We start from the raw sequence: 22,098 nt of genomic DNA on the forward strand, positions 1-22,098 counted from the left end.
CATTAAAAACAAAGTGTTCTCTTTTATGGCTTTCTACAATAAAAAGTTTTTATTAAATCACAGTTCTTGGGAGAAAATGTCTGAGAGATAACCACTCTGGTCTGCAGGAAATGGCATTTACATTTCATGCAAGAAATCCAGTCTTAAAATCTCCCTGGTTTAAATGTTAAATGTCTGTCACCATGTGTCCATACATCAGCATTACTCACAGGTGCCACTTAAATCATCAGGTGACTCAGACAGTTCTGGGTAATTTTTATGTTTTTTTCTGAAAATAAATTGTTCAGACTCTCAAATTCTCGAGAGTTTCAAGCTAGTGCTACTATTTTAAAAAGCTAATTATTTCATTAATTCAATCTGGGGTTTTTGTTGTTGCTGTTGTTGTTTTGGTTTTGTTTTTGTTTTTTGGTCTGGCATAGTCATCAATGTCCTGCAGACATTCATTATTGTAATAAAACATTTATTAATATGTGACAAGATTGAAGGGAAGACAGGCTAGGACATAAGTCTAGGACATAAGTGCATACTGTAATTTATTACTTGTAATATCACAGTGCCTATGAAGTCTAATCACACACCAAGACTTTCAGGACAGGTAGAATAAAAGGATTAATTTAAGGCAAGCATCGTGGAAGTCTACCTTATAATATCATTCTGGAATCAATATTTATCAAACCTTTCCAATTCCAGAACTGGGGCTTTATAGAAACCTCCCTTGGAAAAACTTTGACCAAAATTCTGAGTCATAAAAATGACCAAAAGACAGTGGCACCAGTCAGAAGTAAGATTTTGAAAGGAGTATTTGCAGGCATAAGGCTTTCCTTCCTGGAGGTAAGACCCAACACCTAAGAAGTTGAGGTGTATCATCACTGCAGGAAAAGACAAGAGCTTCACATAGAAAGAAACATCTGACTTGAGCAGAAGAAACTAAATGTACTTCAGGAGAAAAAAACAGTACAAGGAACAGTTGAAATTTCAGTTCTACCCTGGGAATTATCAGCTAGAAATGAACAGGGAGGCTGCAGTCATAACAGATCACAGTGTGATTATGAACTGCCAGCATGATGTTACCTTCAAAAAGGCAAATAGGGTCCTGAGCTGTGAGCAGAGGAAAGCTCCTGCAGCAACAGAAGAGTATCAGTGCCACTGCAGTGAGGAGAGTCACCAGAGTGCTGTCCATGATTCTGGGCATGCAGGTGCAAATTGGGTTCTCTCTGCCTGGTGCAGGTGGAGGGACAAGCTACCCTAATGATTTCCAGATTCATCTACTTTCCTATTTTGCCAGATGAGAATTTTTCTTGGTTTATTTAGCCAACTAAAACAAATGTTGTGAGGGGATATGATGCAGTCCTTAAAAAAAACCAGGCCATTAACAACAAAGAGAAGAGGAGCCTCTAAGCTAAAAGAAAACATCACAAGAAAAAATGGACATTAATTGTTCAGCAATAAACGCAGGCTGAAATTCTAAAGAATGTTCCTAATGAAAGAAGTAATCTTTTGCAAACAGTCTTCAGATCAAATTTGTGGGAGGATGAAAACAGTGTCTAGTTTTGAAACAGAAATAGGTATCTACATTAAATTGGATGAAACAAGATGCATGCCTGCAAAACGTGGAGAGCCAAGAAGAGGGAGCTTCTGTCCACTCCAGTGTTCTTATGGATTATTTTCCCAGCCTTTTCTATTTACATACATTGGGGAATCTATTAGAAACAGCAACCTTGACTGTAAAGATACATTAGATTGAAACATTTCTCAAATAATTTTTTTATTAAAAGTAACCTGTAAAATATCGTCTATAAATGATCAAGTGCACTGAAGTCACATTGCTGTAAGTACAAAACAGGGATAAAAGGAAAGGCTGGATAATTCTGAATGACAAAGAGTGGTTGTTCACTGTTTCTTTTGGTGGAAGAGCTGTGGGGCATCATCTGAAGACAGATTGTTCAAAAAAAGGAGCTGTCCTCCCACTGCCTTCCCCTCGCTGCCACACCAAAGCCCCCCACAAAATCCTGGCAAGGAAGGAGCTGGTTCTTCCCAGGATGGGTGGCCAAGCTGCTGAGGAATGTTGCAGAAGCTAAGTCTTTATAGGATTAAAATGGAAAACTTGCCATTCTACTAATGTCCCCAAACCACTGATTTTTGGAAGCTGAGAGCTTTCAGCAGTAGTTCCATGTAGGTGCTGGTCTCATTCCTACACTCCTCCTGAGGCACCACTCTTGCCACTGTCAGAATGGAGTGCTGGGGTAATTAGTGACTGCTTTGATGTGGCACTGCTGCTCCTGCAGTGCATCCAGCCAGGCTCCTTTACCTCACAGGAGCAGAGACTGGCTCTGGAAGGCTCTGGAAGAAGCAGCAGCTCTTGATTTCCCATTCTGCATGGCATGGAAGTAACTTGCCTGCTCAAAGCTCTGCAGAGGTTATATGGTTTTCACAGGCTTAACCTGCACCTTGCATCTTCTCACGGGTTTTCTTCTGAAAATGACAGATCTTCTTCAGCTTCAAGAATCAGTTAATTCCTTCCTATAAAACCTGATAAACCTTGCTTTAGTTGTTGTGCCTTCTTGGGATCTCAAGGGAAAAAAAGACACAGAATTGGCTGCAGGGAAGAAAAAGACAAAACCAGCAAAACCTCAGCTAAGAACGCAGACATTTCATAATTTGCCAGCCCGAACTCACCACATTTCATCATCCCCACTTCGTAGCATTTCCGCAGCCGGCACGCCTGGCAGCTCTTGCGCCGGTTTTTGTCGATTGTGCATTGATTGGTGGCTGGGCAGATGTAATCATTGTGTCCTGCAGAGGGGCAAGAAGGGAAAATTTAACATTTCCAACCATCTTGATCTTCTCCCGAATCAGGAATGTTCTTGACTTTGAATGACTCAATTTTTTGTATGGATATATCTAAACTCCATTAATTTATCTGATGCAAAAATGCATATTTATCCTATATTTTAACCATCAGCCTGTGGCCTCAAAATTATCCAGATAGCATTGCTCAACTTTATAGTGGTGACTGTCAAAAAACCAAGCTCCTTCTAAAACCAAGTAATTTTCTGAAAACAGAACATACACTCTTCTGGAAATTTGCTCCCACCAATTTCTTACTGTATATTGGGAGTGTATAGCTGGCAGACACCAGATTTTAAGGGGGTTTTTTTGCCTCAGTAGAATTAAAAAGAGCAGCTTCAGTCCTGCAAAGATTTAGGTAAACTACAGCTCTATTTACTGAGCTATGACGTGGTGAGTTCCAGGAATGAAGAAGCCTTTGGAAGATTGACCCTGGACCAAAGTTAACACAAAAAAAAAAAAAGCCAAGATGAAAGCAGACTGGTATGAAATAATGCACCCTGTACAAAGAAAAGCACAAGTAGAGGGTAAGTTTTAGATATTCTGAACATGTGTTTATCTTATTTTCATAGTTTTCACTGCAGCCTCTTTTGCTCTCTTCTCACTCTTTCCCATATCACCTCATTCCCAGCCAAACCCTTTTACGTTACTGTATTTCATTAATCAATGATCTGGTCCAAAGGTTTATTACTGTAAATTGGACTTAGGTACAATCCTGGTGTAAATACAGTTGAATCATTCCTGCCAAATAGTGGAACTGTCTTTTGCAGCAATTACCAAAGGGTGCAAAAACATTCACTCATTTACTTTTCTTAATATCTTTTCTCCCAGGCTGCTTTTTAAGTTGGTTTGGGGTTTCTTTTCCCCAGCCAAGAATATGATCAGGCAAAAATACAGCTACTAGGGTGATTTTTTTCTTTCACTTGGTGCAAATCCAAGAGTTCATGTCCCCAAGAGTAATTATTTAACTGAACCATTGTAACTATTTCCATGCAAAATTAGAATTATTTTAACCTTGAATTTTTGAACTGACAATTTTTAAAAGAAGAGATCACGTTACAATTTGTCCCATTTCCTACTGGCAGATAAGACTGAAAAACAAATTACTGTTTATCACTCTTCACACAGCATGGAGGGAGAGGAGGAGGAAGCTCTCTGTTGCACACAGGAGTATAAAGTGATTTAAAACTCTCGTGGCCTTGGGATAATTTAACTTGCAGGCAGATGTTCAGGGATGTGGGACAAACAGATTACACTACAAACTCAGACAAGCCAAGGAGACCACACACAGTTGCTCAGTCATACATCTAATTTTAATTTAATTAATGAGCCTGGTATTTTTGTATGTGGCAGGCCCAGAAGACTTTTATTTTAATACACAATATCCTGCATAACAACAATTGCAGCTGAGTGCTTGATAGTGTTTTATGCCAAGAGCTGGCTTTCTTTTATTTGTCATTTTTATTCTTTCATGTGAATTACAAGCACCATTACCTGACAGGGTACACTGAGGTGTACAAAAGACCACAGTGGGTAACTTGCTGGTGGCCCAAGTGCATGTGAGCAACACAGAGCAGACAAAGCATTTACTTGACAGAAAACACCTTGAGATCAAATTCTGTCTCCATTTGTGACAAACTGGACACAAAGGTCTCTTCAATTATTTTAGAAATCAAAAGTACTTGCACCAGCTTGTTGAAATTGCTATTCACCTGTGCAGAATTTGCACAATGAATTGAAAAGGCAAAACAAGTTCTGAATTAAATTTCATTCTCCTAGTCGCACCATCTCTGCCATATTGAGTGAAAAGAAAATATCTGAAGATTGCTAAAGGCGCTGCAGGCAGAAGAGGAAGAGGAACATTAAAGATCAAACAGTAACAGGATTTTCTGCACTGGTATCCATGTGTAGCAGCCAATGTCAATAGAAATGATTTTCTACCAAAAGATCCCAGGGGAGGCCAAAGATCAGGATAACTAGGCCAAGGTTAAAGAAATAAAGTGCCCCAAAGCTGCACAGTGGTGTTTAAGTGACTTCCACTGGTTGTGACAGCAAATGTGACATTAACTTCACACTGCAGCCACACAGCAAGCTCCAACTAAATAGTAAATATTTAGGAATTTAAACATGGAAGTGGAAGTCTTGGATAGAATCTGGCAGAGTAAGAGATACTGCAGTGCAGGCTCTGAGGGGTGGAGGGCTGAGCATTAACAATAATCAGTTCAGTACCTGATTTATGTTACACATTTTTCCATCCTCCATAGTGTGTAGATATTATACACTATGACTCAACAGTTCCAGGCAATACACTCTGGTCAAGAAGAGCTCCAAGCAAGCAAAGCCTCCAGATAATTGCTTACTCTTATTGAGTCTATGACGTCTAATTCTCAATTGCTACAACTAAGCTGGGCACAAACTCCCATCAGGTTCACAGGTCTGCAGTGCCATCCCTCCCAGGCCTGAGCTGCAGGGCCTCCCTGTGCTGTGCATTCCACCTCTTCTCTAAAGAAATCATTTGCTCACTCTGTAGTGTTTCCAGATCTTGATAACATCAGAGCCAAGAGATAAAACAGTCAAATGATGTGTTGCTCTATTTTCAGCATGGAGCACCAGACACCAGGATTTCAGAGCAGCTCATTAACAGGTCAACTGCTGCAGCCCCTGGTCACATGAAACTATTTATTTAAGCAAAATAATCAAAACCTGTTTGTCCTACCTTGAATGCTTCTTTTAAAAAACGCTTTGCAGCCTTCACAGGACCAGACCCCATAGTGGTATCCTGAAGCATAGTCACTGCAGACTGCACAGAAGTGGGCATCCTTTTTTGAGCCAGGATTATTTGCAATTGGGCTTGTACAGTCGTTGCCATTAGTTTTTCTTTTTAATGTTTCTCTGATAGAAAAGAAAACATCTATTATAAAAGTGGAAAAATTTAAACTGAATTGCAAAGGGTTTCATAATTTTCCTTTGTCTTCTCTTCTCTCTAGAGTCTTTGTGTTCCTGAAGACAGGATAGTGTGAAACACTGCTAAGCCTCTTCTGACAAGACAATTTAAAGCATGTAGTCAGATCCCAGAGATGACATGCTAGAAAGATGTAGGCATAAAACTGGACTACTGCTGTAGCAATCACATGAACCCTGGGAAAATTATATGGAATGCTGATGGGTCTTGAAGAACTACAGGAAATCCAGGAATTTGTAAACCTAGTGGATTTTGCCTCTTGGAAGCTTCATATGGAAAAGGAGAACTCAGAGAGCTCAGACTGACATTATAAATGCTACAATAAACAGAGTGTAGTTGCTTTGTCCAGTTAGTAAGGCAAAATTACAACACACATTCATTCTCAATGGTTTTTCTCATTCAATGACATTCTGGAGACAAAAAACTGAGGTGGGAATCAGCCTACAAGATCAGCTCATGATGTCAGACAAAGTTTTCTATTCAAAGTGAAAGCCCATCTTGATCACCCTAATGCTAAACAAAAAAAAGCAGCACAATTAATGAAATACTTCCATATGTTAGAAAAATTGTTGCTTTATATAAATTGGTAAGATACAGACATCCCTGAAGTGTTGCAAATAACCCCAAACATACAGGAACTTTTCTTCGTGACTGGATTAAAATTTAAACAGGAAAAACCATGAAAAAGCAGCCAATTCCTGACACCAAGATCCTGTAAACAAGCACAAGAGGAAAGGAACTTAAATTATCAGTAATGTTGGGTTTAGGTATAGGAAGTACATCCATTGTATCCTTTTTATCTGGACCTCATTTTCTTGGTGGGTTTTGTACATTGTGCTTTCAGGGCCAATACAATTTCTAGACAGAGAGAAAATAGTGTCATATACAAACTCTGAGCAGCTCAGAGTTTGAGAAAAGGAATGGTGTATAGTCAACTTATAGGATAAACTTAAGCAGAGAGGCAGAATTTAGGAACTCTCCTCATCTCACCTTCCAGAAGGATTAGGGAGAAGAAAAATCAGTTGGGATAAGACAGAAGGTAGCATGGTTTATGACTGCTACCGAACAAGGGCAAGTTTAAATAGAACGTGGAAACGTGCTTTAAAGTGCTGTCAAAGAGGCTTTAACTGATTTATTAAAAGTAGATTTTGTGCTGGTTTCATGACAGGAGGTAAGGACAAACACACCCACATGGCAACTGAAAATCATCAAGTCCATAAGTTTTTGAGGAGAACGTGCTCCAACTTCCTGGTAAAAAATTTGGAAAGGAGGAAAAGGTGCTTCTCGGAGCAAATTTCAAAACAGAAAAATTCAGATACTTGCTGTACAATTAAGTTACTGAGAGTCTTTTTTAAAATGTTAATTCATTCAGATACAGCACGGCAGAGGAGTGTTTAGGTATTTAACAAGCTCAGTCTTTGATTACACACACACCTTGTTAATGGGTTGGTGAATCACTGAGTTATTTCCCTCTCTGCCATGCTGGGAAGATCAGTGAGGGAGAACTCTCCCCAAGAGCAAAGGGGCTGTATCAGACATGCCTAAAATGCTGCTAATGCAAGGAGGGAAAAGCATTCCTATTCCTTCCTGTTCCCCCGTACTTGGAAGCAAAAGTAATTTGGTGTAATTTCACAATAGTAAAAATATATTTTTAAGCTTTACTTGGGAATCATTATCCAATTGTGAGGGTCAGAAGAGGCTCAAAATCAACTGGAGAGCCTCTCTGTGACTGATTGATATGCTGTGGAGAGCAGTGTTTATTGCCCTTGACAAAGCAGCGTGGGTATGGATGAAAATAAAGAAAAAAGCACCCACTGTAACATCTCGGTGAGGTCTGTTGGTTTTTACCTCTCAGCCATGACAAATGTTTTTAAAAAGCACTTTTTTCTTTCCTTGCTTACAAGTGTAACTACAGCCACCCTGCACACACACAAGCTGCAATGCATCCTCAGACTTGTGGCAAACAGCTTGGAACCATCTGGAACAGATCCCTTCTGCGGCCAGGCAGCTTGTCTGTGACAGCTGCAGCCTCACTCCAGGAGGCTCAAACCCCACCAGTTTGTCACTGCTGTCTGTGAGGACAGCAGACCCTGCAAGCAGTTTCAGGTAAACATCCCAAACCCTGGGACTCGGCTGCTCCGAGCGTCCCACACACGGGGCAGTGCAGAGAGGGCAGCCCCATGTTGGGTAGAGACAGCATCCCAGCTGGATGGACTGGGGTACCACAGGAGGCTCAGCAGAGGAATGAGCTGCCAGGTCCTGCAGGTGAGCTGGAAGTGGTTGGATGGATGCCCATAATGATCCTGCACCAAATGATGCAGGAAAATAGGGGATGTACCCTGGCAGCTACTGAGGAACCACATGGTGGAAGATTTATTGCTTTACACCTCCTGGTGCTCCTCTCTGTTTTATGATTGTGGTTTTTATATAGAGATACTACCTTTCTAAAAAAAAAATTAAGACTTCTCTTAAAGGAATAAGTCACTGATTTTCTCCTGGTCATCCTTCTACTCTGAGCAACCTGGTCTAGGGGAAGGTTTCCCTATTCATGGCAGAGGGGTTGGAACTAGATGGTCTTTATGGTCTTTAAGACATCTTTCAATTCAAACTATTCTGTGAAAAAGACATTATACGCCAGATTGTCTTGATTTCTGTTTAAGTTAGGTCATCATCAGCTGCATGAGCAGTAGTACTTACATATCTACATGAATAGCTGACAACATTTTTATTTAAACTCCAGTGAGACAGATTCAGCTTCCCTTCTCTTTGCTGTAGAGAGGGCACTGCAGAGCATCACACAGGGTGCTCTTGCTCCTGGGTTATTCCAGCTGCTGTCCCAACATATGGACAGCTTCAAACACTAACCTTCCCAGAGCTGGCAAAGTTTTGGAACATTAACCAAAGTGGAAGGAGTTTGGGTGTTATCCCTGTGCTCATCAAAGCTGCTTGGGGAATTCTCTACGTAAGTGCTACCCAAATGGTCTTTCCCAATCCACACACCTACACTGAAAGCGTATTTGCACTCCAGAACTGTATAAAGCCCACCCATTGCAGAAGGAGTGTGGGTAGTCTCAAAAATAGCACAAATCCTTTATTAACCATTGAATTAAAACTGTTGCCAGGACACACTATTTTTCATATTCCAAATGACTGCTGAAGTTAAATAAGGAGCCTATGAATAAACATACAGCTGCTGGAGCAGGAACAGCACCTGCACACCCTCAGCTTTTATCCATCCAACAAGTTGTGCCCATCAATGGAGCAATTTCATCAGCTGATGATCCAGATGCTGATTAGAGTTTGCAAATGAGTAAATGTGCAGAGCAAGAACCTGTTTTCGCAAACAGTTTCATGTCAGCTGAAAATTTAGCCTGTGGCTCTGCTCTTCACAACAACTTTTCAAAGTCAGTTGGGAACAGCAGCAAGAAACAGAGGCTTTTTCAGCAGCAGCCCCCTTTTAATGTGATGCATGCTGCTGTGTGACTGCCTATGCTAAAACAAAAAAGCAAAGAAAACATTTCCCTTGAATTTCAAGTTAACAAAAAGCCTTCATATCTATTAGAAGCAGTGAAGAAAATAAATAATCTGGGTAAAAATGAATTCAAACAGTATTGTATGAAAAGGCAAAAACAATGAAACTTTACCTCTTTCACTCAAAGGACTTAATCTGTCAGAGCATAATTAATTTTACTACACAAAATAGTACCTAGTAGTCTTGAACTTTTATTTTTACAATGTAAATTGTTCACAGACTGAAGGTATTTGTAATGCTCTGTGTTGGTGTATAGTACTATAAGGAGGTATTGAAAAAAAATAATTTCAGAAGTTACAGTAAAAACAAACAAACAAATAAATAAACAACACACACACACACCCAGATTGATTTGGTGTCAGTGAAGGTTTTTTTAGCATAGTGTTGTTTTTCAGAGGGAACAACACATAGAATTCAAATGTAAAAAGAAGAGGGAGCTGTAAGCAGCATTCAGCCAAGTTTGAAAGCAGCAGCAGCACTGACCTGCTCCCGGGCAGCACGGGCTCCATCGGTCGTGCCTCGCACCACAGGCTCTTGGGCTGCTCTGCATACAGCAGGGAGGACTGGCAGTGCAGGGTCAGGGGGGACAGGTGGCCAGGAGCAGACCACAGAGCACTGGGGCTGGAGGTTTGCCTCGCAGCCACGGCCTCTGGGTCCCCAAAATTGCTGGCAAGGTTGTAATTCACCATAGCAGGGCTGCAGAATGCCATCGCAGAGTATTCGTGTCTGTTCTCCATGTAAGATGAGGGGATGTAGACTGGACTGTGTTCTGCTGGCAGCGTGGACTGATTGCAGCTGTAAGGAGCTGGAGAGATGACACCAGCAGGTGAATTTTTAATTTCTGTTTTATTGCATCCAATATCCTGAAGTGGCAGCAACTGAGAGAAGTCCTTGTGAGAAGATGTGCACAGGGACATTTTGAAGCAAGATTGAAGAGTGTTGTTTAAATATTCATCCTAAGATGATAAAGAATAAAAAAAAAACAATCAAAAAGTAAGAAAGCTCTGCATTAAGTCTTCTCTATAAAAGAAAAAAGGAACCAGTAAAACAGAAAACATAAAAATGTCTCGTTAAAACAGATTATATACCAAATGCACTTAAATAGTCAATGTACAAATGTGCAATGTACAAATTTACTACCTTTAAGAAAGCTTTCTAGAACATCCTTAAAAATAAAGGTTAAAACATGCATTGAGTCCAGATTCCCTTAAAAAATAATAATAATAATTTTAAGAAAAAAACTATTTGAGGCCTGCCTGAAACAAAGATGAAGGTGACAACTTGGGTCTAAACAGGAGTTACAACCAGGGTAAATCTGCTCTCTATCAGAGATAAAATTACCCCAAGGCCCACAGCTATGGAGGAGAAATCAATTCCCTTTATAACAACTCACCACCTCCTGCAGTTAACTGCACTACAGTCTTCAGCCTGGTGCTTCAGGGTGCTTCCCTTTTCCATCACAAACATGTAACAGCAGGCATTTTGAGAACAAACACACACACATGCAAATCCCCTATACCTTCCAAAAGCAGAACTCCACTGCACATCCCTCTACAGAGGGGAGGAAGACAGGTAGTGGATGTCAGCAAGCAGAGCAACTTCATCACTGAGAGGTCCCTGGACACGGCACCTCTGAACAGAGCCATTAGAAAAGCACAAGTCATAAAACCCAGATATTTCCAAAGCTGACAATAAAACTCGAGTGATTTCGTAAGGTACAGAGATTTTATAATTCCCTGCAACTCTCCATCCCCATCCCAGCTACCCACTGTCCTTTCTTCCATCTGACTCAGCTGTCAAAACAAAGACATTAAATTTCCCACAGTGAATACTCTTTGCCAGATTTAGGCACATACAAATTATTTAAGAGAGAAAATAATTTTGAAAATGAAAAAAAGCCCACCAAAATTATCCTCCTGAGACAGATGTCTGTCCTAGAAGCATTATTTTACTGTAGCATTTAAAGCCATTTTTTCCTTTATTATTCACTAAGAGTTTCATTTACAATTCATTCCAGCTCTGAAGACAGACCTAGTTTGCAATTCAAAACAATTCTGTATCCAAAAAAGCAAGTTTCAGCCCCCTGAACTGAAATTGCAATGTACAGTAAATTCACGAATACAAGCCGCACTGACTATAAGCCGCATCTCTGGGTGTTGGCAAATATTTTGGTTTTTGTCCATAGATAAGCCGCACACGAATATAAGCCGCTCTGTCGTTCGCAGCAAGGACCCGCGTGCAATTATTAACAGAACCGTGGGAGGGCGGGGTTTACTGGCTGAGCTAAGGCTGTGCAGGCTCGGCCCGCTAGGGGCCGCTGACGGGGCCAGGTGGGCCAGCACGGTGCTGCAGCTCGGGGCCGGCCGGCGCTGCCACTGGACTCGGTCACCCCGGGTCGGCGCTGCCCTGCGGTGGCAGGCAGGGACGGAGCTTCCCCTGCTCCTATGGCAGCGGCGGCGGGCGGGGACGGAGCTTTCCCGCGCCCGTGGCGCCGGCGGCGGGCAGGGACGGAGTTTCCCCGCTCCTGCCGGGGCGGCGGCAGGCGGGGACAAAGCACCCCGTCGGCTCCCCGAGCCGCGGCAATGGCTGCGCGGGGCTCCTGTCGGCTCCCCGGGCCGCAGCAATGGCGGCGCCGGCTTCCCCCCCCCTCCCTGGGCCGCAGCAATGGCGGCGCCGGCTTCCCCCCCCCCCCCTCCCCGGGCCTCAGCAATGGCGGCGCCGGCTTCCCCCCCCTCCCCGGGCCCCGGTAGGGGCGGCCCGGGTCCCCCCTCTCCTCCCCGAGCTGCAGCAATGGCGGCGCCGGGCCCCCCCCCGTCTCTCCCCTGGGCTGTGGCAGAGGAGGAAAGAGAGCTCTCCCGCCTCTCTCCCCGCCCCCCGTGCTGCCTGCAGGGAGCCAGGCTCCACCCGCGGTGCAACAAAGTAGCGATTTGTAACAATCGCAAAATGCCGACTTTGCAGCTGCTCGGCTCAGCACTCTGGCAGGCACTTCTGAGGTTGTATTAGCCGCTCCTGATTATTAGCCGCATTTCCGGTTTAGGAGCAAAATCTTAGTCAAATTGGTGCGGCTTGTATTCGTGAAATTACTGTACTTTTACATATGGTAATAAGATCCTAACGTGAGAAACCACAGGACAACTAAACATTCACCCACAGCTTTGCTATTCCACAAGTGGCCAAGGTACAGACGCTAAATGTTCTTACCTTTTTTTTTGCCTCACATGACCATAAAGCAAGATGAGGAAGATTCAAGAATGGGTTTGTAGAAGTACCAGCAACCTCCCTGTCCCCAAAGTTCTCAGCCCAATGGCATTTCTAATGTGCCACCTTGGGGCATTGATATGTTTTTCTCCTCTAGGGTGAGGACTGAGAGTAGAAGCATTAACAGAAAATGTAAGAAAAAGTCTTTTTGACTAAAATGGACAGTTGTGAATCCTTCCTTCTCCTCCTCTGGCAATGAAACTGAAGATACATGCAGAAATAACCAGAAACTCATTTAAATTAGCTCAGGCTCTTTAGACCCAGCTGCTGGATTTTTTCCTTTGTGGGAAACAGGAAAATGAGATATCTCAGCAGCTGTTTGTGTCCAGCAGTTCTTGGATTGGAACTCCAGAGCAAAGCAGGGGATTCTGACCTCACTCCTGCCCCCAGCAGATGCTTCAGAGCCTCCTCCAGGAAAAAAAAAGCAGGCATTGTGCAAACTTCACTGCAAAAAAACCACTGGTAAACCCAAAGGTGCTTTCACTCCCGGATTGTGGGGTGGGTAATTTTTAGAAGCAAATGATGGAACAAAAAATTTAGGATTTTCAAGGGTTACTACAAGTGGGCCCATTGAGTACACTGCATTCAACACATTTAAAGATTCAGTATCAGCAAAGCTGTATTCCCCTTGCTGTCTCAGAGGCTGCAGGTATCCAGGATGAGCATGGGCACTCTGCCAGAGGATCTGGAATGCCCAGCAAAAGCTCTCAGTGCTTACTTTGTGCCTCTGCCTCCTTTGGAAGGGCACCCAGCACAGGAGAACCCCAAACCCTTGGAGAGAAGGACCTGAGCAGCATCACAGCAACATCTCTGCCACAGCCAGCAGAGACATTCTGCTGTCACAGCTCTTGCAGCAGGTTGTGTAGTTTCCCTCAGCATTTAGCAAATAAATGCCTGCACACTGTGGAAGCAGAGAGAACACAGAGCTGCCAGTACGATATTTTATGAACAGAAAGCAGCTGAGATTTGAGGTTTTCTGCAGAGGAAATCCACTAATGTGTGTGTGCAGGGTACCTGCCTGCTCAGCAGAAGGAGATATTGCTTCCAAAGGGCAACACACAATATTTAGAAACATCCACAGAAGCTACCAGAAGCAAGAGTGAAGCTTGTTTTAGGGGTAGGAGTTCATACAAGCATAAGAAGTCAGTACAGCCTTCCTGAAATCACACTGCTCATAACTTATTTACAAGAGAAGGAGACTCTGGGGTCCTGCAGGTTAAAGAAAACTGCACTCATGGTCTTCAGCAGCCTGTAATGTAGTGAAAAAATAACAGTATTGACCTGAGATTATTAACTTGGGTAGCAGAAATAGTCTAGCCACAGAAGATCTACATGAGATCACACTGATCACATTTCTTTACACCCAGAGAATTGAAAATGGAAAGCCCAGAGCTTCACAAATAAAGTGAAACTGCTGAAATTATGTATTGTTGCTCAGAAGGTCCTAAAAATTGGCTGCTGGACTGTGAATTTGTGTGTCTTAAGGAAGAACTGAAGACTGAGGGAAACAGATCACAAGATCTGAAACTCGAGAAAAACTCCACAAACACCTCAGAAGGAATCACAACCACACTTAATACAAGGATTGCAATAAGTAGTGCAATAGGCTAATAAATTTGTTCCATCCTGGTATAATGTCCTCATATCTCAAACACCACTCATTAAATAAAAACTAACTGCTTCCTAAAGTGACCTCCTGTCCCAACTCTTCCTCTGAAAAAAGATTTTAAAAGCAAGATTCAATGATAAAATACATTGTTTAGGTGCAGTCTATCAGCCCTGCACTAGATCTGTACAGATACAGATAAAACAGGTGTCTATTATTTTTATACTCCAGTCTCCTGGGAGCCTGCAAATGTTTCAATCCACTGAAGTCAGTTTAGCTTAGCAAGATACTCAACAACTGAAATGCATTATTAAGTAAACAACAGCCATTCTGGCCAGTTGCTCAAGTAACACTTACCATTCACAGATCTAAGACACTACAGGCAGGATTCACTTCTGACATAAAGCAGCTTCATTAGCTCCAGTACCCAGAGGATGGCATCACTATCCATGAGAATGTGGGGAAAAAACTGAATGTTATTAATGTTCTCCACAAAAAAAAAAGGAAAAAAATTAAGTTTCTTGTCTTTGAATAACTCCACAACAGCTGAATGTATCTTGAGAGTTACCATGCAAGACACACCACATGAGGCACAAGAAGGTTTAGATGTCATAGTCAAACAGACACATGGGTGAATAATTAAGCCATCTGACGTATTTCAACAAAATCAAAAGCCACTTATTGCACATTACCTATACCAAGTACCTCTTTAAAAGCCTTGTGGGAAAAAAAACTGATTAATTTTTTTTTTTCAGTTTTATGTTGGTTTGGTTGTTTGGGGCTTTTTTTCACTTTGGAAAGGGGAAAAATAGGTAGAGAGGGCAGAGTGCCTGCTTGGGAACATAATAAATTGCTTTTCCTAGAAAAGTACAACACTCCAAAAAGCAAGAGAGTGATGGATGTTCTCAGGCACCTTTCCATCAACACACACTGCAACATGCTTAGGATTTTATATATATTTTCAGTAAAGATTTTTTGCACTAGAGAAGCAAGACGACCTTTTTCTCTGCTAGGCTTAAACTGAAGTGCAATCATTCTGCCTTTGGGTTTAACAGAGGTGATTCAGGAAGCGTGCATTCCACCACAGTCATCTCACAGAGCATTCTATTAATATTCTGTTAAGTTATATTTTACACAACTCACTGCAACAAACACTGAATCATCTTCTGGAGAAGTGATTATCAAAGGAAAGTCATTCCTGACGTGTAAGATGATACTTGTGCTTCAGGGTTTGTGACAAATTTATTACTCATTAAACACAGCAGTGCCAGATATTGCCAACAGAAGGCAGGCAAGTAAACAAGTTTGTTATTACCTGAGAAGGACTGGATGCAAAAAGTAGGGGAGAGATAGGGGAGCAAAATGCAAACACAGCTATCTGTCCAAATGTCAGATACTGTATTCATTCCTCCAAAATTAATAACCTGTGCTTAATGACATCAAGACCTATTCTAAATAAAATACTGCAGCTCAAAATCACAAAGGAAAGAATACTTTGAAACAAGTAAAATAAGCACTCTTTAGCCTGTGTTAGCCTTTGAGACAATCAAGACACTGACAACTCTGAGATTATTCTAAACATTCACGAATGAATTTCAGAGCTCAATGGACATGACATGAGGGCACCAGAGGAACTGAATTTGTTCCACTAGAGGAATACACAACTTCAGTCTTCTGCCCCCTGAAGTGGAGTTACAAAGGCAAGCAATCCAGATTCTTTTCACAGAAAGTGCACAAGTCAGGAGATCACAGTCACATGCCAGGGAAATTCCAGCAGAACACGGGAAAAATTCTCCCCGGTGAGAAGTGCAGGAACAGGATACCCAGAAAAGCTGTGAAATCCTCATCTTTGGAGAGATTAAAAAACACCTCCTTTGAGCAGGGTGCTGGATTAGCTACTCTCTTGATTTCCCTTCCCACCTTCCCATTACTGGAAAATATATTCAGATCTCAATTCAAACTAGAGTTAAGATTGACTTTACTAGTTTTTAACCTTTAAATTTGTAGACCATTAAAATGTTACCAGATCTGAGAGTGGATTTAATCTTCCTATGATTTGCACCTCTTAAGTATGTTTCATAAGCTTAGGGTTTCAGACACCAGAAATGAAGAGTCACTGTCCTGCTTGAGAATACCAATGCAAACTGAGACACTTCATTCAAAGTAGTGTGGACTTTTTGATCACAAAGCATATTTGCATTTCAGCATGAAAATTTTAGTGTGTTCCATTAGAAAAAAAAATCTATTAAAACCATTACACTAGTTATAATTACAAGGATCTATCTGAGGATTTTGTAATCATGCTTCAATCAGCAACAGTACCATGGCAGAAGCCAGTACAAAGATTAGGAGCCTTGTTGAGTAAGAACTTAATTATTCAAAAAAAAAAGGGTATCTCCTCTGATACAAGAAAGGGCAGGGAAGAGCAGCAGAGGGATTTAGATTTCTATGGAGCTGGGATGTCCATCCGTATCCAGCATCTCTGAAGCACACTTGGGTCTCTCAGCACATACGAATTAAGGAAGCTAATTTAAAAAAAAAAAAAAATCTTGTTTAGATTGCCACACTATAGCTCTCTTCCAACAGCATGGAATACACCTGTTCCTTGGATCCAGGAGGAATTAATTTCTCCAATCAACACTTCTCTCTTAATGACAGTGTCCTAGAACAAATACACATGTGCCTTTCTCCACTCCATTTCTTTCTAGTCATTTGCAAAATGCGTACTCATAGAATTATAACTGAATCTATGAATGGTTTGGGGTGGAAGGAACCTTAAATACCACTTAGTTCCAACCTCCCCTAGCCATGGGCATGGACACATTCCATGAGATCAGCCTGCTCAGGGCTCAATCCAACCTGGCTTTGAACACTCCTGGGGATGGGACATTCACAACTTCTCTGGGCACTCTGTGCCAGTGGCTCACCACTCTCACAGTAAAGATTTTCTTCCTAATATCCAATTTAAACCTGCTCTCTTTCAGTTTGAAGCCATTCTGTCTTGTTCTATCACTACACATCTTTGTAAAAGGTCCCTCTCCATGCTGAACAACCCCAGCTCTCTCAGCCTGTGCTCATATGAGATGTGCTCCAGCCCTCTGATGAGTTCCATGGCTTCCTCTGGTCTCACTGAATCTTATGTTCTCTGTCCTTCTGATGCTGAGGGTCCCAGAGATGGGTGCAGCACTGCAGGAGGGCTTTCACAAGGGCAGGGCAGAGACTGCACCACAGAGCTTGGGGTCAGCAAAATTGCTGAGGGGGCCCCAGACCCCTCTGCCCATGTTGTCACCAAAGATGTCATGTAATTCTAGTCTGTTGAGAAGCAGAGTGCCATGCTCAATCCTCTGCCCTCAACAAGAGAAAAAGCATATGGATAAAATGCTTCACTTTGCCCACAAGGACTTTCACACAGCTTGGAAGGTTTCTGAATAACTGGCTCTGTTATTGGCAGGGCACAGACATGAGCTGGCACAGATGGAGATTTTTCAATTCAGATCAAGTTCCTTCTCTTTACTCTTACAACAGATCAACAGCTTTTGTATTGTAAATAAATTGGGGACTGAAAAATCCCCCTAGTTTATTCTCTTTTCCCAGAGCAGTTTCCCCACTCGGGTCTGTAAGGATATACAGCAGCACAAAGAGAGCAGAGCCTGCAGCAATGCACTCATGCCAGGCAGAAATGTGAGAGGAAAGAGATGGTGGCTAAAAAAGTCAATATGTGAAGAAAAACAAGTAAATCAGGCAATGGGGAGATACTATCCAGAATTCAGGGTGGGAATTTGTGTTTGGCATGTGTCAGGAAATGCAGAATTCATTGCTCCTGGCTAAGCAGACATTGGCTTTCCCTTGAGCATGCCATGCCTCAGGCTCCTCAAATAACCTCTTGTTTTGCGAGGCTGAGAAGCAATGGTGATGACCAGAGCAGGTTTTGGCAAAAAAAAACCTTCCTTGCAGAAATGTTGTCAGGAAATAATTTTTTTGCAGATCTCGGTGACCTAAAGAGTGAAGAAAAAGCAGTGGGCTTTTTCCTGCCAGACCAATTTGCAATATGCCTTATTCTACTTTCTCCTCCTCCAAATAAAATGGTGTTATTACAGTGTTGTTTTCTTTTTTTCTTTTTTCCAGACAGTCTTTTTGCCATGCAAATGACTCATGCTATAGGATTAATTTAGGTAGCCAAAGAGTAAATAGAAGGTGTAAAACTTTTCTCTTTTCAGTCATAAAACTTGAATAAGCAATCTTTTCTACAATGGTATAGAAATGAAATCTATGTATGAATATGTATAAAATGCAGGACTCCTTTGGCTGCTTATCTGGTTTTATCTACAGTAAATTGATTTCCTTACAGGAATTTCTGTAAAAGACTAGTCCAATTGTATTAGTATTTTGTGCATCTTTGCATTAACAGCGAATTCAAGACTACATCTCTTTATCTCTGCAATTGCATTCTAACTTCTTTAAAAAGATTTTTCAATGCAGTTTTCTAATACCTGATTTTTGATGACTTAAAAGACTTACAAGCACCTAATAAATGAGTTGTTATGCCTTTATTTTTTCTCCATCAACACTAATTCACTGAAAGAGCACAGAAACCAAGGCATTGCTTATTCCTGCCTTTCAAGCTGTGAAACACTCTTACAATACTGCAAGAAATCCCAGGTCTGATATGCTTAACACTATCCACAGGCAACACAAGTTTGTGTACGTGTTTTAGTCCCTGAAAGACAGCTGTTCTGGATTTGTCTCACCATTAACCCAGACCTTTTATTGTGAGTAAAATCCTGTGAAAATCTGCCTCTTATTGTGAGTAAAATCCTGTCTCATCTGAGTCAGAATTTTGTTGATGAATCTCACAGATGGACATTTGTCTAATACACTAATTAAGGCAAAATTGTAATGCCGTCCTACTCTTATTAACATGAAATCTGAGAAATTATTCTGAGATTTCTGCTTGCTGAGCTTCTTATGTTCTGTCTGTCAAGGAATGGACCAGCAAACTCTTATGTGAATACTTCTTGTTGATAGCAAAAGCATGCTGCAAATAGCTGAAGAAGAGGAGAGTAAAATAGTGGATATAAAATCTGAATCATGCTCTTTGCTACTTTTACCTTTAAGCCAATATTCAAGAACCAGAACTAAAAGTATTTAAAGAGATCATATACTAAGTGGATTTATAGTTGTTTTAATTAATATATTTTAATCCATTCTTGATCAGAACATCATTATAGACACTCACACTGGCTGACTTCTTGAAGACAATTCTGCAGTTGCAACATTTTAAGAACACCTCTAAAACTATGAGCATTTTCTTCCTGTGATATTTTAAGTTTTTCAGGTTATCAGCCAAAAATTTCTCAAGCATATAAAATAATTTGTGTATTTCCACTTTCTACAGCAATACTTGAAGCTCCATTTACTGGTTCTCACTTGCAGCACTGAAGAGCTGAAGTGCAAAGAAGCATCAGATTTGCTCCATCCCTTCAGGTCGAAAATTTTTATTGTTATTTTTCCTTTGAAAACCTGAATAAGCTGAGCTGTTCACTCTCACACAGAGGTACCAGCCTGACAAAGACACTTCAGCTGTCTTCCACTAACCCTGTCTTACAGTCACTGTGTCTGCAAAATGCAAGTTACATCTTATTTTAAAAGGTTCAGGAAAGTTCAGAAAGGAAAGCAAAAAGGAGGACAGCCACAGAGGAGTGCTTGAACTTTGTTCACAAGCAGAAGAATTTTAATAAAGTTCTCAAATACCAAATAAAATTTCTAAAGCTTTTAATCAGAAATACAGCATGCATTTGTTGCTTCAGTAAAAGCACCAGTCTTAGAATTCTCCCCCTCTCGTGGGCACAACAGATGAGCAAGGAATTTCAAGGATATGGATGAGGAAACACATTGCTGTAACACCAAGCACATCAGAAACAAATGGTAAATGACTTCATGTTCAAAAGCAGTTTCTCATGGCTCCCATAATCATATCAAAACTTTCTCAATACACAAAGGTAATTGTGCATCATTCTCTGTATGACAAGGCTGAACCCTTTCCCAGAAAGAAATAGCACATTTACCAACCATTCCAAGGTATAAACTGCACAATTTGCTCTTTATCCCATCCTCTCTCCAGGCTGAAATTTATTTCTCTAATAAAACTTTGATGATAAAGCATCCAAGATTAAAGACCAGATCATTCTTGCCACTGCTAGCCAAAAGTCTTTTACGAGCATTCAGGCAAAGATTCTGATGGGTTTGATGAAGATTTACACATGTGCTGTCCAATCTTTACTTATTGTTAAATAAACCTTTTAGCAGTGCCAAAAGAAAACTTTAAAAAGAGGCTTGGATCTCATTGTCTAATTAGGAAGATCCTTCTTAAAGCTGAAGATCTTATTAAAGGAGTGTAAATCTGTATCACCAACTTCAATGGGAAAACTACTTCAGAACTGTAAAAACAAAACCTGAGACATTTATCAGTGAGAGATTTGGAATTTCAAAAGTCAAGAGACCTCCAGTAATCCAAATTTGGTTTGGATCAGGTTATACCAATTGCTTAGAAGAGGCATTTACCTTTTATTAGTATATTTATCTGTGTAATTTCCCAAAAACCTTTAAACACCAATTTCCTAATGTCTGTTTCAAAATACTCCTTCTGCTCTCAGTGCAGCAATCCTATTCTAATGAGATTCTTAAGCCAAAGACCTAAAATATAGCAAACTTCCATCATTTTCTCTGTATCCACAAATATTCTAAAACCCCAAGCCTACTGGAAGATCACTTAATCTGCATAAACTGAGAGACTTTAGGAACAAATTTACACTGGAACCAAAATTAATACTCTCGATAATTTAATTATCTCATTTCTCTCACAGAAGCTATTGTTCATAAATCAAAGACTATCAATTGCAGACCTTTGGCAACATTTACAATAATAAATATTTCATTCAATATAGCACGTACCTGATTGACACTGAATAGGGTTTCTGCTCTTTATAAATGCTCTGACAGCATTACATGTCAGCAAGATTTTCTCATAGCAATTCTGGATTTGTTTTCCTTCTTTCCTTTATCTCTGATTCTAAAGCAGCTGTGCCCACCACCACTTAGTCATCAGATCTCAAATATTAATCTTTCCAAAGCAATGTGGTGCCTGCTCATCAGTGCAAGGTTACAGGGATACTATCAGTGTTTCCTTTCCCTCTGAAGGCAAGACCTAAACAGAAGTTCCTCCTCCTCCTTTCTGACATAACAAGCCTCTGAATTTGTTGTTCACTGCAGTTAAGGCTCTTACATGATGGATTCATTTTACCAGCCAAGCATTCTCATATGTAGCACAGAAATCTGAAGTTTAATTAACCAGCAATTTCTGGCACCAAACACTGAGGTTTTTAAAAGGCTAAATCAAACTTTTTATATCTTTGTCACAGGAAAACATGAAACATAATTAACATTTGCTCTGAAGCAGAAATGTACTCATCTTAGACATTTTGGGCAGCACAATAAATAAATTCCTTTGGCATTGTTTTTTAAATACCAGATGCACAAACACAGACAAGGGGAGTTATTTTTCTTTAATGTAACTATGTTCATTTCCAAGAAAAGCAAATAAATTAGAACCCATTTGGGATAATATCTTTGTTTTACTGTATGTTATGGTTTAACCCCAGCCTGCAACTAAACACCACACAGCCACTCACACACTTCCCCTCGGTGAGACGGGGGAGAGAATTGGAAGAGTAAAGTGAGAAAACTTGTGGGTTGAAATAAAAACAGTTGAATAGGTAAGGCAAAAGTCTCCCACACGAGCAAAGCAAAACAAGGAATTCATTCATCACTTCCCATGGGCAGGCAGGAAAGGAGGGCTACATCACATCTAACAGTGACTGGAGAAGGCAAATGCCA

The 22,098-nt window shown here is 41.0% G+C and overlaps 1 protein-coding gene across 1 annotated transcript in view; it reads right to left on the reverse strand.

The window, feature by feature from the left end:
- Positions 1-21,417, reverse strand: part of ESR2 (estrogen receptor 2) — a 43,315-nt gene extending 21,898 nt beyond the window's left edge. The window contains exons 1-6 of the mRNA XM_033063516.1: positions 21,157-21,417; positions 14,563-14,648; positions 10,861-10,973; positions 9,825-10,297; positions 5,564-5,739; positions 2,677-2,793 (exon numbers count right to left, since the gene is read on the reverse strand). Of these exons, the coding sequence (XP_032919407.1) occupies positions 2,677-2,793; positions 5,564-5,739; positions 9,825-10,258 (727 nt within the window). The 5' untranslated portion in view covers positions 10,259-10,297; positions 10,861-10,973; positions 14,563-14,648; positions 21,157-21,417. The remainder of the gene's footprint in view (positions 1-2,676; positions 2,794-5,563; positions 5,740-9,824; positions 10,298-10,860; positions 10,974-14,562; positions 14,649-21,156) is intronic.
- Between the last annotated feature and the right edge of the window lie 681 nt (positions 21,418-22,098).

This window comes from Catharus ustulatus, chromosome 6 (genome assembly GCF_009819885.2).
Source record: "Catharus ustulatus isolate bCatUst1 chromosome 6, bCatUst1.pri.v2, whole genome shotgun sequence".
Lineage (NCBI taxonomy): Eukaryota > Metazoa > Chordata > Aves > Passeriformes > Turdidae > Catharus > Catharus ustulatus.